We start from the raw sequence: 16,661 nt of genomic DNA on the forward strand, positions 1-16,661 counted from the left end.
CAATACGTTTCCAATACGTCGTCCACAGTTTTCTGCCACTAGCTGAAATCGAGGAACAGCATGTTCCACAACGCATCGGAGTGCCTCAGAGGTAAGCTTACAATGCGTTGCTCAATGCGTGCCTTGAAATCAGCTACGTTTGTGATCGGAGCACTGAATACAGCGCCTTCAGATATCCCCACAGCCATAAGTCACATTGATTAAGACCGAGTGCTCTGGACGACGAGGCTGTAGGGAAATGACGGCTCACAATTCTAGTATTTCCAGAATGCTTCTGCAGTGGTTGCTTCACTCTCTGTGCAATGTTCGGAGGAGCACCGTCTTGCATGAAAATTATCCTGCCAACATATCCAAACTGTTGAAGGGTTTAGAATGATGTACTCAAAAGACTCTCATAGCAGTTACCAGTGATAATGCAGATAACACAGCCCGCAGGACTCATCTTCTCGAAAACATATGTCCCTACCGTAAACGATGCCGTCAGCTCCAATGACATATTTACCTTGACAGACTGAAGCGGTACCGGTTGACGTGCAATCGCATTTTCCGTTGCTCTATTCTGCAATCCTGTGTATTGACGTTATCTTGGAGACGGAAATGGGCTTCCTCTGTCCAAATAATGTTATATGGCCTCTAATTGTCCATTTACATTCGAGCAACCAATTGTAGACTGAGCATTTGTCTTACTGGCAGATCATCCTGAAGCAACTTCTGAATAACTTTTTATGAGTAGCAATGCGGAATAATTTTTAGAATTTTGTTCACCGTCCTCACAGACGTGTTCATTTTCGAGCAGTTCCCCGTTCACATAATAGCACACAACTGCTCGATCCCCCTGCAAAGCTGTGGCCACATCTTCTACTGACGTCCGATGATTGCTTTCCTCCCTCTCCCACACTGCTCTTTAAAAGAACGTGTGTTTCCGAATTCCGTAATTAGTTTCTCCAGACCCTTGGAACACATCGGACGAACGCCTTTTTTCGTACCTTTAAGTGTTCCGAAATTCTGTAGCGCTACTGACACACATTAAATGTTCTTGTAAAAGATCTTTATGAGCAGTGCGCAATCCTGCGTAGAGGCAGCCATACCGATATCTCAGACGGGAACTGAGCAACAGCCGTGTACCACACGTCCTTTATTTTGCACATTATACTGCTACCAGCGACATCGAGTGGTAAAATTTTCGTAAATTTTTTTCCATGACGTTCACTGTATCACCTAGATGGATGTTATGCGTGTATATGTGTGACTGTTCATGGTCCGTAACAATACAATAGAAGTCATCTTATACAAGTTAACTGTCATTTATAAAATAGTTAAAAAATTAAAGTGAGTTATTCCTTGTAATAACACAAAGTTAAACGCTACATTAGAAGTTGCCCATCTCGTAAACAAATTCAAGTGAAGGAACAGTATAATAAAAGCTTACTGGTTGAAAACTGACAGAATAACATTGAATACAAAAGCACACCGGACAAAAAATGAGTCCCCCCACAGAAATCATCATGGCCATCATTTAATGCCGTGTAATTACGCGACTTTATAACCACATGTATTCAGTTGGGAAGTGTGTTCAGGTACGTAGCACCCAGGTTAAGCTATCGATTAGGATTTTATCGTGCAATTTTACCAAATTGCGGGTATGCTGATGTCGGCATTTTACCCATTGTTGCAGCATCACCAGTGGATTTTCGAGGGAGTTCAAATCAGGTGATTTTACAGGCCAGTGGAGATGCAATAGGGTTGCGGGGTGATCAGGAAACCATTGACAAGTTCTTCCAGCCCGACGAACTTTCCTGCTGTGGTCTTATAGGCCTATGTGATCAATGGCCTTTTCAGAGATGACCGGCTCCTCGTGTTGATCGCACACGGTTCCCGTTGTAATTTTCTGTCACTAACAGCTTAAGATGGGCCTTCATTCACTGGCTGCAGCAATTCCTATCGCGTTTGGAAGCTATTTTGATTCACAAGCCGTGGAACGCGGCTCCGGTCTCTATGTCAGGATGTTTCTACGACCACAGTTCTGATGTCGTGTTTTGTGGCTATGACACGTTGGATACTCCTCCACGTTTAACTCCAACATATCAAGCAATTTCACACACTGTATGGCCATGGGTGCGGCAAAGCGTGGTTGTTCCACTTTGCCACTCTGTCACGGGCTTACATTAACTCATATTTATCTGCAATATCTATTTGAAACGTAAATGTCTCACTGATCACTACTGCCTTATGCTTACGCAGAAGCAGTGCTTCTTTAGTCAGGAACGTGACTCGATCACTGCATCATCTGTAAACACTGAACTATTCATGTGTGTGTGCGCACTTCCGTAATTAATTTTTTGTCCGGTGAGTTTATCAAGTAACACAAAGATTGAAGTACGGAGCAGCGAAGAATATACAGGGCGTATCTGAAATAACTGTAGAAAATGAGAGGTTCTATAGAGTAGATCGTAACAAGGATATTTCACATACCAACCCATGTCCACATCCCGTAGCGTACGGGACTAGGCGTCGCTGAACAGCGTCGCGTGCCGCTAAGAAGGTAGGCACACAACATGCCATCCGTGCCGTCACGGTAGCAGGCCAACGATTTCATTGTATTTGTGACTTCATCGTAGAAGAGACGACAGATTGAAGTTTTATGACCGGTATTTGAAAACGCTATAGTCGACATAGTTGCGGATATTCCAGGAGGGACAACATTATGGGTGTTCCGCCTCTTACTAGGACGTGAATGCGTTGTTTTTGCCTGTACAAATGCCTGTTGGACAGGTGTTGCATAGAGGGCAGCCGCTGTGCCCACTGCAGAATCTGGCTCGCCCTGCGTCACTTCGTCGTCAAACGGGACACTTTTGTGTTTGTTAGTGTGGGCGCGGACAGGAAATGGAGCACGATTCTCGGGAGGAAAGGGCAGACATGCACTGTGCTTGCGGGCGGCGGATGAAAATGCTCACGCTGTCCGACGTTTGTACGTTCGATGGCTTCCGAATAGACGAGTGCCAAATCTATGGAGATTTACTGCCATATACAGGTCCCTATGAGAGGTAGGTTCACTTGAGGTGCGTCTTCCACTAGCACGTTCTCGCAATGTGCATGAGCTACTTCGAAACCTGGTGTAATCATTTTGTATTACAAGTCTGAAGGCCTGACGTACGCGGTCATGAGCGTACAGTGCAATACGCCAGGGCTTGAAGAGGAGGATTTAGCACCGCTGAAAAAGACAGCATCAATTCGCTGTGTGTTGGCCGGGAAATAGGTGTAATCCATTCCGCAATTTGGCGTTGTGTGGCATGAGGATGATTTGCACACCTACCATCTTCAGAGGATTCTCACCCTTAACCCAGACGATTTTCCACGTCTAACTGAATACTGCCAGCTGATAGCGCGCATTATGGCAGCCTCCGATGCAGTTTCCACTTTGCCAAGGGTGTTCGAAAGAAAGCGACAGTAACTCTAGCGTCGTCGCACGGCGTGTTTTCAAGGAGGAGGGCGTAATTTCGAGTACTTTTTATAACTATTTTCAAATAAAGGTTATACAACTTCACCCCAGCTTTTCATTTACCTTGATCCCATAAATACATTGCAAACGTTTCCCTGCAGACCTGCTACCATGACAGCTCGGATGGCATGTTGTCTGCCTACCATCTTGGCAGAGAGCGACGATGTTCAACGATATTAGCGTCGGACATGGGTTGAATTGCGAAATATGCTTGTATCGGGCCTCTCATATTTTACGTTCATTTCAAATATAACATGTAGAGTATATGAAACGTAAAGGGTGTCTCAGAACTGTTGCGACAAACTTCGTGGGTCTGTGGGCGGCGTCTTGAGTAAAAAGTCGAGTACAGGAACCAGCGTCTGAAAATGTCTTCCAACGAAGCTACAGAGCGTCGAAGTTAAATGTGCCAACGCCTGCTCCTTCGGCAGCAAACATGATTTTGTACGCTGATGGTTCGTAGGAGGAATGTCTGCAAATGTTGCTATTCAGTGATCTCGACTGATTGCCACGATCGCCAGCGGAGAGTATGGAGCTAGCTCCTGCGTAGAAAGGCCTTGTCTTCTACGAACACAGTGCCCAATTACCTCAGTGGATGTAGGTTTATTTTTCTCCTGTATACCGAGAAACACTGAAGATTTTATAGTGTTGCAGAAGATAAATAAACTGGGGATGGAAACCATCAAGGTAACAGAACATCGTATTCGTAGGAGACAAGGCGTGCCTGCGCAGCAGCCAGCTACATCTTCTTCACTGTTGATCGTGGCAGTCAGTCTCGATCACTGAATAACAAACAACATTGTCAGACGTTCCTCCTACGACCGTCAGCGTACGATGTCACGATTCAAGAAGGGTGGCCTAGTAGCACGCACCGGGACTTATAAAGTCGACGATCTGTAGCGTCCTTGGATGATGTTTCGAATCAAAGGTTCCTCTTCTCGACTGGGTCCTCAAGACACCGTCTACAACACCTCGAAGTGTTTCACGACATTCCTGGGACGGTCCGTATATGTGATGTGCTGGGTTGCGTGGATGGCGCTTTCAGCAACCTGAGTATGGGCCAACTGCCGCAGGTGGAGACGGTGGGCGACAAGTACATGGCGGTCAGCGGGCTGCCCGAGCCGTGCGAGACGCACGCCCGCTGCATTGCGCGCCTCGCGCTCGACATGATGGACCTCAGCCAGGAGGTGCGCGTCGACGGGCAGCCCGTGGTGAGTACTGTGCGGCGGCGGCGGCGGCGGCGGCGATCCGGGCAAAAGCACTGACCACCTGCTCTCTCCCACCTGCCTACTGATATCGTGCCGACAGGCTGTTTCAGATAAGGTGTTTTTCTCTCTAACTTACAAAATAGTAATTGAAAGGATTATTTATTTGCATTGACTGACTGCTCCGTCGGTTCTTGGTAGGGTATCCTGTACATTATGAATGAAACACACACAAGACTGGTATAATATTCTACAATATTTATTGTTTGTTGTAGAAACCGGTTTGCGTCTGCTACGCTATCATCAGGAACAAAGATACATATGTGGTGCAGTAAAGTTTTGTTGGATAAGAGATTTTGAACTAGAGCAACTACACAGTATCTCCATTACCAGTGATGAAAATGTTGATCTTAGATTTCGTAATAAAACGAAAGGAATTATTTCATTGTACTTGCGATCTAAGATTACGTGACTAAGATAAAATATGTGACACATTAACTAATGAACTATGTACAAACCACAATAATTGTTCATAATAGACAATAAATTTAACAATAAACATATTCCAAGGGTGTGGCTGGACAAAATAATCTTGTACTTCTAACTGTAGGTACTACTCAGGTCATGTTGTGAGTTACCGCTCTTACTCACATGCCCCATTTTTCTTTATTTCAGTTACTATAGTTTCTCTTGTCGTGTTAAAAAAAATTACCTTGCATAGTCAGAGCTGCATCGCGTACCTACTTAATCGCGCTAGTATATCTTATCTGTTTGTAATTGACGGCATTACTCAAACACAATAGTCACACTGAAATCACGCCGGTTCATGAGGGTCCCCTGGACATTACAAGACGCTGTACATGGTTATTAACACTGTGTCTGATCACCAGGGTCCGTAGTTCGTGGTCTATAAAATGCCCTCATTCTGGTCACAAGATGGAAAGAAGTTACTTTGTTGGGACGATCCATTCCTGGATAGATAGTCGTTGGTGTGCGTGAACGTGCTGCAGTGAGTATCCCCAACGCATCTCACATGTGTTCGGTGAGATTTCGGGGAACGAGCAGGCTAGTCCATTCTCCGAACATCCTCTGGTTGTAAGAGTTCCTTCAACCGCTCTGTTGCATGCAATTGCGAATTGTCGTGCATAAAATGAAATCAGGGCCGAATTCACCTCTGAGAAGACGCACATGGGAAAGAATACAGCGTAACAATATTTTTGACCGACGAGTGTAATGTTTTTAAATATTTGGGGGTCATTTCGCCCACGCAGCATTATGCCTCCGCACTTAAACACTGGGGCCAGTGAGACGAGCATATTCCACGCTGCTGAGCTACCCTCATAATGACGAGAGATGGGAAAGCGTAGTGCACCCATGAACGCTGAGTGTATCTTTCAATTACCTTTGTCCTGTAGCAGTTCTTTCTACAATGACAGAAAAAAATCGCAACAGCGAGAGCGAATTGCGCGGCATAAAACGCAGTCGGTAGGCGTGTTCCAAAATCTGGAAGGTAACGTGGGGTGTCACCGCCAGACACCACACTTGCTAGGTGGTAGCCTTTTAAATCGGCCGCGGTCCGGTAGTATACGTCGGACCCGCGTGTCGCCACTGTCAGTGATCGCAGACCGAGCGCCACCACACGGCAAGTCTAGAGAGACGTACTACCACTCGCCCAGTTGTACAGCCGATTTTGCAAGTAACGGTTCACTGACAACTACGCTCTCATTTGCCGAGACGATAGTTAGCCTAGCCTTCAGCTACATTTGCTACGACCTAGCAAGGCGCCGTATTCAATTGATATTGAGATTCTATTAATGTATCATCAAGAGCGATGTTCTACAAATGTGGATTAAAGTTAAGTATTCCAGAAGCTACGTACTTTTCTTTATATCATTCATTACGTATCCTGTTTCAGACCTCAAGCCAGCCTGCGTGAGTTTAAGCGCGTGCCTTTCGGCTTCCTCTCATTGTGTCTAGGCTGTCTTGTCTAGACACAACATAACGTTTATTCAAAATTTACATCAGTTGCATAAGAGTGGCGCTAATAGCGCCACTGTGATAATGCAGATCAGGTTTGCTTTAAATGCATACTGTAACGGTCGTGAGCGTCACTTACCTTTGAGGCTGAACGTTGGGAGCTGATCTTAGTCAATTAATGCCTTTATGGCGAAAAAGACGCCGTTATTAACACCACACTGAGTATGAACGAGGTCGTGTAATAGGGCTACGAGATGTTGATGTTCGTTTTGCGATATTGCAAAAAGACTCTACAGGAATGTAGCATCTTTACATGATTGCTGGCAGCTGTAGTCACGAGAATGTACGGTCGCAAGAAGACTTGGCTCTAGACGGCCACGACGCACATCCGAGAGAGAAGACCATCGTGTACGGCGTATGTCCCTGATGCATCATAAGGAACCTGTAGCAACAGTTTGAGCAGCAGTTGGCATCACAGTTATACGAAGGACAGTTACAAATCGGTTACTTCAATGATAGCTCCGAGCCAGACGCCCGGTAGCGTATATTCCAATGACACCAAACCACCTCCATTAACTACCTGTGTGTTGTCAAGCGAGAGCTCGTTACAGGTTAAAGTGGAGGTCTGTTATGTTTCCTGATGAAAGCCGGTTCTGCCTTCGTGCAGTGATGGCCGTGTATGGTTAAGACGAGGCTAGTTGAAAGCCTGCAACCAAGCTGTCTCTGTGCTTAACACACTGCTCCTTCATCTGAATTTATGGTGTGGGGTGCCATTTCATACGACAGCTGGAGCTCTCTCGTGGATATCCCCACGCACCCTGATTGCATATTTGCACGTCAGACTGGTGATTCGACCTGTTGTGCTGCTATTCATGAACAGCATTCCAGAGAGTTTTCCAACAGGATAACGCTCGCCCACATAGCGCTGTTGTAACCCAGCATGCTCTACAGAGTGTTGACATGTTGTCTTGGCCTGCTCGATCACCAGATACGTCTCCAGTCGCGCACATCATCGGACAGCAACTCCAGTGTGATCCACAAACAGCATTAAAGCATTAACCGTCCCCGTATTGACCGACCAAGTACAACAGGCATGGAACTGACTGACATCCGTCACCAGTACAACACCATGCATATGCGTTTGCACGCTTGCATTCAATATTCTGGCGACCACACCTTTTATTAATGTAGCAGTACTTCACATTTTGAATGGCTTATCTTGCACTTAAATTGTGTAACCTTGCAATCTTAATCACTTAAATATGTTACCTAGACAAATGCATTCATTTCATTATTTTACGTTAGTTATTTTTTGGTATTACGATTTTTTCCATGAGTACATGTATGATACTTGGCAGTGAGACGCGAATGTTACTTTTGTTCTTAAGTTTTGCACACCATTGTACGTCTTCGCACTCACCAGGTAATAGTTGACTCACACACACAGGATGTAGGCGACCCACTTTTTAATCCTTGTTTTACACCTGGAGGTCTACCACGCACTGGTACTGCACAAGCTGCTGCAGCTTCCATGTGATCTCTAGATGTGTTATTACAAGGGTCGTCCACAAAGTAACTTACGTCTCTATTTCTATCCGCGGCAGCGCTACGATCGCAGTTCCGAGCATGCGCGGCAGTTACTCTGACTCAAGGAGAAGACATGTACGCCACCATTTTCTGATCGCTGCTGTGACGTGTGCTCTGGAGTGCTTCTTTATAATGTCCGCCGTAAATGAAAATGCCTCCGCGTGTGAGATCAGATCTGTGATTCTTTTTCTCAATGCAAAGAAAGTTAAACCAAAGGAAATTCAATGGCAAATCAGTGAGGTTTATGGACAAAATTCTGTGAGTGATTCAATGGTTAGAAGATGGGTCAGACTGTTCAATGAAGGACGTTATCAAGTGCATGATGAAATACGAAGTGGACGTCCGTCTTTGGTTACTGATGAACTCGTTCACACAATTGAAGAGAAGATTAAGCACAACCGTAAGTTTACACTTAGTGTCCTTTGGAAGTTCTGCTTATCTCAAGATCATTAATTCATGAAATTGTTACTCAAAAACTGAAATTTCGAAAACTTTTCTCACATTGGGTACCCAAAATTCTTACTGAACAACACAAAACAACGGATGGGCAGTGCACTTCAGTTTTTGACACGCTACAATGTAGAAGGCGATGGTTTTCTTTCTCGGCTAGTCATGGGGGATGAAACTTGGGTATCTTACGACATCCCTGAAACAAAACGGCAATCAGTGGAATGGGGGCACACATCATCCCCAACCAAGGTTAAACCTAGACAAATATTGATACCTCGAAAAGTCATTTGCACCGTTTTTTTGGACAGAAAAGGCATCTTTCTGATTTATTTCTTACCACGAGGCCAAACAATCAATGCACATGGTTACTGCGAGACCATTAAGAAATTGCGCCGCGCAGTGGAGAACAAGCTCCGAGGATTACTGTCAAAAGGTGTTGTTCTTTTTTACGATAATGCCCGACCTCACAGGGCGAATGTGACCAAACAACTCTTACGGAAATTTCAATGGGACGCGTTTGATCATCCTCCGTTGAGCCCGGACCTCGCGAGTTTCATCTCATCTTACACCTAAAATCTGTCCTTGGTAGTCAACACTTCAACGATGATGACGAGCTGAAAGAACATGTTACCACATGGTTAAATACACAGGCGGCAACCTTCTATGAAGAAGGCACACAAAAACTTGAGCCACGCTATGACAAGTGCCTACAAAATTTTGGAAGCTATTCAGAAAAGTAGTTTAACAGTTGTAGATTTCTGTATAGTAAATATTTTTTCTGTATCTGTACACGTTTGTTTTATATAACCAAATGGAACTTACTTTGTGAACATACCTCGTATAACGACATTCACACACAACACTTCATAGGACCTGCTCCTTTGCTACTCGTTGTCCCTGTCATTCATCAGTCACTACCGTGAGCTTATCTCAGAGCTTGTCATCTACATCTCTTCATCTTTCATTAGAATATTGTCTATTCTGTTCACATACTTAAAGCACCCATTATCACGGCACTCAGTTCTGTCGCTGAGCCCGCATCTCGTGGTCGTGCGGTAGCGTTCTCGCTTCCCACGCTCGGGTTCCCGGGTTCGATTCCCGGAGGGGTCAGGGATTTCCTCTGCCTCGTGTTGGCTGGGTGTTGTATGATGTTCTTAGGTTAGTTAGGTTTAAGTAGTTCTAAGTTCTAGGGGACTGATGACTATTGATGTTAAGTCCCATAGTGCTCAGAGCCATTTGAACCATTTTCTGTCGCTGATATTTAACTGTCATTGTGCAGTTCACTTCCATTATTATTTGTAACACTGCCACGGGCAATGGTGGTGACTAGCCGATTTTGTGTAGAGAATCTTAAATATTACTCTGTTCATCAGTCTTAAAGAAAATTTCGAAAATGAGCTGGTGACGCTAACGGAGCACTACTCTGCCACGTCCGTACTTTCCGAAGGCGCAAAGCGGACTCAAGACAGATACTGTGTAATTAGATGCACAATTCATCTCAGAGTTATTACTTGCCTTCTACTGGTGTACAGTAACCGACGTTTCGAGTAGCGTTACATCGAGTCTTGGAAATACCTGCGCAATAAACAACACCTGTCTCATTTCACGTGCTAACAGGTCATAAAACATACCGCTTCTCACTAGCTTGAATTACTATGAGTGCCTGTACGGGGCTCTAAATTTATTTCGCATAGACGACTTCTGTCGCATTATCATTAATAACGTAGATCGTATGGACAAGATTAACAAACTGCGTAAAAGTGAGTTATAGCAATATCTGAAAATGAAGGAATACTACACCTTGCCGGTACTGCCGTCGATGTTCTAACGCTACATGTTTTCTCTGACAGAATTGTAGGCCGCATTAGCGATCACTCTCTAGGATTTTGATGTGCGTGATGCTGACTTTGTATAGGATGAATCCACTGTAAGAGCAGCGTGACTGGCCACTTGATAAAGGCTCTGTTCTTTCACACCACCATGCATCACTCATAGATGCATACTACTTGCTGGTTAGCAATTTAGCAGTTTTAATGACACACTCGTCGTGTCCAGAATGAAACACTCAACAGCTATTTCTACGCTGCAATTAAATATTCTAGCTGATAAAAATTAAAGCTTTAGGCTGCTCTATCCGATGTTATCTGTATGATCAGAATTCTCGTAATAAAAAGTTAATCTTGGGTATCTCACTCACCAAAGAAAATTGCAAATTCTAGCGAGTGTCGCTAAACAGTCGTGTAATTAGATTTCATTTCACAAAAAAAAAAAAAAAAAAAAAAAAAAAAAAAAAAAACACGCCAGATAGGAGTACGATGCACGATGTAGCATAATATATCTTCCCAATAGAGCTGAAGGCTCTAAAGATGTCTTTGCGTTTTATGTTATTACTATTATTGCAGGTCAAGGTTTAGTTACGCATACTGAGAAAGGATGCATACATTTTATGGACTTTTTACTGTATAGAGGTCAGTACATATCATACGTGAACAAGGAGAGTGAGACAATTAGCAGATGACAGTAAGCGAGTGTCCATCAGCAGAATGATCCTAAGCAAAATGAGGGCAGAATGAAAGTTTGAACCACATTACATTTCATCTTACGATTGTGAGTGGAAGGCAATCAGTTGCAAGGAGTCTTACAACAGCAATGTACGTCATATAGCTTCCATGGACCGTTAGCTGTCGGAGCAGAGATATAACTGATACATAAATTGCGCAGTCATAAATTATTTTCGGAATAAACCGAATGCTCAAATGAAGCCCTACAGCCTGACCTGGAAGCCAATGGATATCCATTGAAAGTTTTGTGTTATCGAATTATTACCTCCTTCTACACATTCTTAATTTTACTGGCACTGTTGAAGACATTACGCTTTTATCACGACGCTTTGTATCATCGCGTAAGGTAAGGTACCTTGGTTAAGAATGTTTTACGTCTACATACATACCGCACAAGTCACTGTACGATGGATGGCGGATGGTACCTTGCACCACTGTCATTCATTCTATTTCCTTTACATTCGCAAATGAAGCTAAGGAAGAACGACTACCTATGTACTTCTGAATAAACCATTATTTATCTTGACTTCGCGGCCATTACGCGAGATACACGTCAGTGGTGGAAGAGCCATTCTGCAGTCTGTCGCAGAAGCATGTTCCCTGAGCTTTCTTAATAGTGTTTGAGGAAAGAACATCCTCTACCCTCTAGGGACTCCCATTTGAGTTTGCGGAGCGTATTCATAACGCTCGTGTACACATCGGTAACAAATCTATCAGCACGCCTCTCAGTTCATTTGACATCCTCCATCTTACGACACGGTGGCGATCTACGTCGAGCAGTACTCAACAGAAGGTTGTTCAGGCGTTCTTAACCAGGGCTACTGCATACATGAGCAGCTTTACTTTCATAGAGTTCTCTCAGTAAACAGAATTCGATCGTTGACATTCCCTACAACCGACCTTGTGCCGTAACTGCATTTCATATTGCTTTGCAACGTTACGCCTAGATATTTAACAGCAGTAACTGTGTTAAGTATCACACCACTAACACAACATTCCAGCGTAACAAGATACTTCTCCTACTCATCTGCACTAAATTTTTCCACATTTAGTGCAAGTTGTCATTCATCGCAACAAACGGAAATTCTATCTAAGTCACCCTGCACCCTCCTACACGCTGTGTCGCAGTTCCGTTAGGACCGTTTGTGTGATTTCAAAACTGAAGTGGTATCTTAGGCCGAGCTGCGCCATTGGGATACTTGAAGTATAAGGTCAAAGCGTCGCTGCATCAGGCCTCCTGGTCTCTAATGTAACAGTACCTGTCTGACATTCGTCGGAAAATCGTGGTGGAGCAGCGAGTTGTGTGTTAAGTTTTGTATTTGTGGGCGAGGATTCGTCGAATTCGATCCAAATAGCGGAGCCAGATTCATGGTCGCTCCTCCATGACACTGCCTCAGCCCAGAAAGCGAAGATTGTGGGCGAGATTTAGGCCAGCAAACGGATCACAGGTCTGGATCACTCGCCGTATTCGCCGGATCTGGCCCCAGCCAACTTCTGGTTGTTTACCAACTTGAAGTTTGCAATGACTGATGAAACTTTCGAACTGAAACAGGATGCACTACACCAGGGCATTTTCCTGTACGCTAAAGCGTCATCATCAGTCGCTAATGGCAGTTTACTGTATTTACCACATCGTTTCTGTATAAATACAAGTGATTCTATCACACTTCCCCGGGACAAACAAGATGATAGGTTCCCAAACTATTTCTCTGACGGACCATTTTGAGAATCCTAGTACTTCGACAGAACATCTTGATTATTTTGAACGTTAATACAATTTTAACAAACGAGAAAAAATTGTTGTATTCAAGCATTACTTCAGAGTTAAATCATAAAGAAATCATAACAAAGTTTTGAAAATATAATTATTGAACCATGGTACTATCCAATTCTTTAGAAAATCTAAATTACAATCTCACAACAGTTATTTAAAGGAAATAGGAAGCCCGGGATCACTGGTGATGAACAAGCTTGTGATTGTTTTACAGTTTTAATTTGACTCAATACAGACTTTATAATAAACTTTAATTCGGACATTTGCCCTCTGACTGATGCAATATACAAATCTTCACTTTGTTTGAATTACATAAACACGAATAAGAATCATATAATTTTGCGTCCGCAGCCAAAATCATTGATAGTAGGCACGGTGAATAACCAATCACAAACAATCGTTCTTGTTTAACCATGTCTCAAGAGACTAATAACACTATACACTTCCACCAAAAGTTACACAGCCACATAATACCACAACTTCTTAAAGCTTAATGAAACTGAACTCAACTGCTCACATAAAGGTCCACAGTGAAACATGCTTATACTAAAAACACAAAGTGGGTCAACCAAGGTCGCAAAACGTGTACACAGGAATAATGAGTTGCACGTTCATTAAAGATACACAAATGATTAACAAAAGTGTTAAATAAGAAAGGCTAGTAATAGCTCAACCAAAAAACGCCAATATTAACAAGGTGGCCCCACTAAATTAACGGACATAATGACTCAGAAAGATTTCCAAATTGCACTTACCTTTAGAGAACAGAGTTCAGAGTTAAGGCCCATAGCAGTGTTTGGAAGCAATAACGCTACGGCCGGCGGGCAATACGAGCGTTCACTCCCCACGGCTTGTATATATATATATATATATATATATATATATATATATATATATATATATATATACTACTGGCCATTAAAATTGCTACACCAAGAAATGCAGATGATAAACGGGTATTCATTGGACAAATATATTATACAAGAACTGACATGTGATTACATTTTCACGCAATTTTGGTGCATAGATCCTGAGAAATCAGTACCCAGAACAACCACCTCTGGCCGTAATAACGGCCTTGATACGCCTGGGCATTGAGTCAAACAGAGCTAGGATGGCGTGTACAGGTACAGCTGCTCATGCAGCTTCAACACGATACCACAGCTCGTATTGTGACGAGCCAGTTGCTCGGCCACCATTGACCAGACGTTTTCAGTTGGTGAGACATCTGGAGAATGTACTGGCCAGAGCAGCAGTCGAACATTTTCTGTATCCAGAAAGGCTCGTACAGGACCTGCAACATGCGGTCGTGCATTATCCTGCTGAAATGTAGGGTTTCGCAGGAATCGAATGAAGGGTAGTGCCACGGATCGTAACTCTTCTGAAATGTAACGCCCACTGTTAAAGTGCCGTCAATGCGAACAAGAGGTGCCCGAGACGTGTCACCAATGGCACCCCATACCATCACGCCGGGTGATACGCCAGTATGGCGATGACGAATGCGACCATCATCATGCTGTAAAAAGAACCTGGATTCATCCGAAAAAATAACGTTTTGCCAATCGTGCACCCAGGTTTATCGTTGAGTACACCATCGCAGGTGCTCCTCCTTACACGATGCATCACAACAACGTTTCACCAGGCAGCGCCGGTCAACTGCGGTTTGTGTATGAGAAATCGGTTGGAAATTTCCCTCATGTCAGCATGTTGTAGGGGTCGCCACCGGCGCCAACCTTGTGTGAATGCTGTGAAAAGCTAATTATTTGCATACCACAGCATCTTCTTCCTGTCGGTTAAATTTCGCGTCTGTAGCACGTCATCTTCGTGGTGTAGCAATTTTAATGGCCAGTAGTGTATAATCCGACCCGCCCCACAATAAACGGTCCTGACAAGGATCCATAATCGCGCCGACGCCAGGGAACGACCAGTCTTAACAAATGGCCTGCAGCACAAATAGATTGCAATGAAACACCCAGTAAATTAGCAGGAAACTTAGAGATCTGTTCCAGTTGCCTTAAGGCATTTTCAACATTAAATAAACATACCAAATGCTGTTGTGGCGAATGATTAAACCATTAACTCTACGGCTGCCGGGCATGTACACGACCGCAGCCAGTCTCAAAGCGGACAATATATCCTAAACCAAGTTAAGATTTGCGTGAAAACCACTTAAAACACACACTCCACGGATGGTCAAAACCGAAATGAGGAACATCAGCATCCTTAAAATTGCCACTGTGGAACCAAGTTCAGAATCATCTCCGGCAGCTACCCATGCCACAATAAGTTTCAACAATCTTCTTAGCTAAACACAGAATAAAAGTCATACGTAACTTGGAGCTTGCAAATTACGAGCTGGGAAGCTGCTCAGCGTGAGACGACGAACCCACCACAATTTTGCACGTCAAGGCGCCAAATGATCGGCACCGTACGTCCAGCTTGCGCGTGAAGACAAGGGCGGCGAGCACGGCGAGGCCCACGGTTAGGGACGCGGGCTTGTTTTCAACACAAGTTGGCTCTTTGAACGCCGACCGGAGTCTCAATCGTCGCACGTTCACCCGGAAAACCCGCCGGGGGAGCAGTCAAAGATAGCAGGACAGCCAAATATCGATATCAGCGACGCATGTCGAACACCCTAGCGCCAGCCGCCACGGCTCAATTAGTATCGTCAAACTGTCGAAGAAAACACCATGCCAGCAATAGTTTTTCGAGCAGCACTTATTCACTTCCCCCGGAACACAGATTGGGAAATCCTACTCTAGACCAGTGGTTCTTAACCGATGTGCCTCGGCGCAGTTCAGTGCTGTGATATTGCTATTTGTTCCCCGACACTTCTAAGGCTTTATGATTCTGCTAATAAAAGCAATTGAAATAGTTTCACTGAATAGTTAGATTTAAAAGGTAACAACAGAATAGGTAGTAATATTCCAGAACTGAAACTTATTTACAGGTCATTTATTGGTTTATGCCTTATACGTTTGAGTTACCAATGAAAAACTTGAGCCTGTCGTTTCTTAGGCAAAACTTCAATTCGTGGTGGATTTGTCGGGAAACAGAGGCGGGCGCATTTCTTGCTCAACTGAGAGAAGACGCTCACGTTTGTTGCTTTTTATGTTAGTTAGTGCCGAAAATCCCAGCTCGTTGAAGAATACGACAGCTGTGAACTGCATTCACTGCTATTACAAGGTGATCTTTCTTTGTTAACATCGAAAAGTTGATAAGTAATAGTTCACCATATTTCAGGTGAAGTGTTCAGTCTGTCTGCCAGCTAATCTTCTTCCTCCAGTCATAGGTTGGTGATGGCTTCTGAATATGTGCGCCCAGTCATATATGTCGACAGTCATAATGGGAAAATTTTGTGCCATGTTGTTCTCAAGAACCATGAGATGAGTCAAAACGCGTTGGTAGGTCATGATACCATGTGGATCTACCTCTATCTACCTCGAAAGTAAGAGAAAACATCTTAAAATTTTTCTTTTCCTCGTGTCATTTCCATATATCGAGTTTTTTTTAAGATTCCGGTGAGTTTAGCACGTGACTTCAGCACATTTTCTTCTTTTCCTTGCATACTCTCGTTCACGTAATTTAGATGGCGAAAAATGTCAATCAGA

The 16,661-nt window shown here is 43.9% G+C and overlaps 1 protein-coding gene across 1 annotated transcript in view; it reads left to right on the forward strand.

Moving 5' to 3' along the window:
- LOC124805068 (guanylate cyclase soluble subunit beta-1) overlaps positions 1–16,661 on the forward strand; it is a 214,547-nt gene that overhangs the window by 166,542 nt on the left and 31,344 nt on the right. Inside the window, exon 12 of the mRNA XM_047265492.1 lies at positions 4,570–4,707. Coding sequence (XP_047121448.1) covers positions 4,570–4,707 — 138 coding nt within the window. The remainder of the gene's footprint in view (positions 1–4,569; positions 4,708–16,661) is intronic.

The sequence above is a fragment of the Schistocerca piceifrons genome, chromosome 7 (genome assembly GCF_021461385.2).
Source record: "Schistocerca piceifrons isolate TAMUIC-IGC-003096 chromosome 7, iqSchPice1.1, whole genome shotgun sequence".
Lineage (NCBI taxonomy): Eukaryota > Metazoa > Arthropoda > Insecta > Orthoptera > Acrididae > Schistocerca > Schistocerca piceifrons.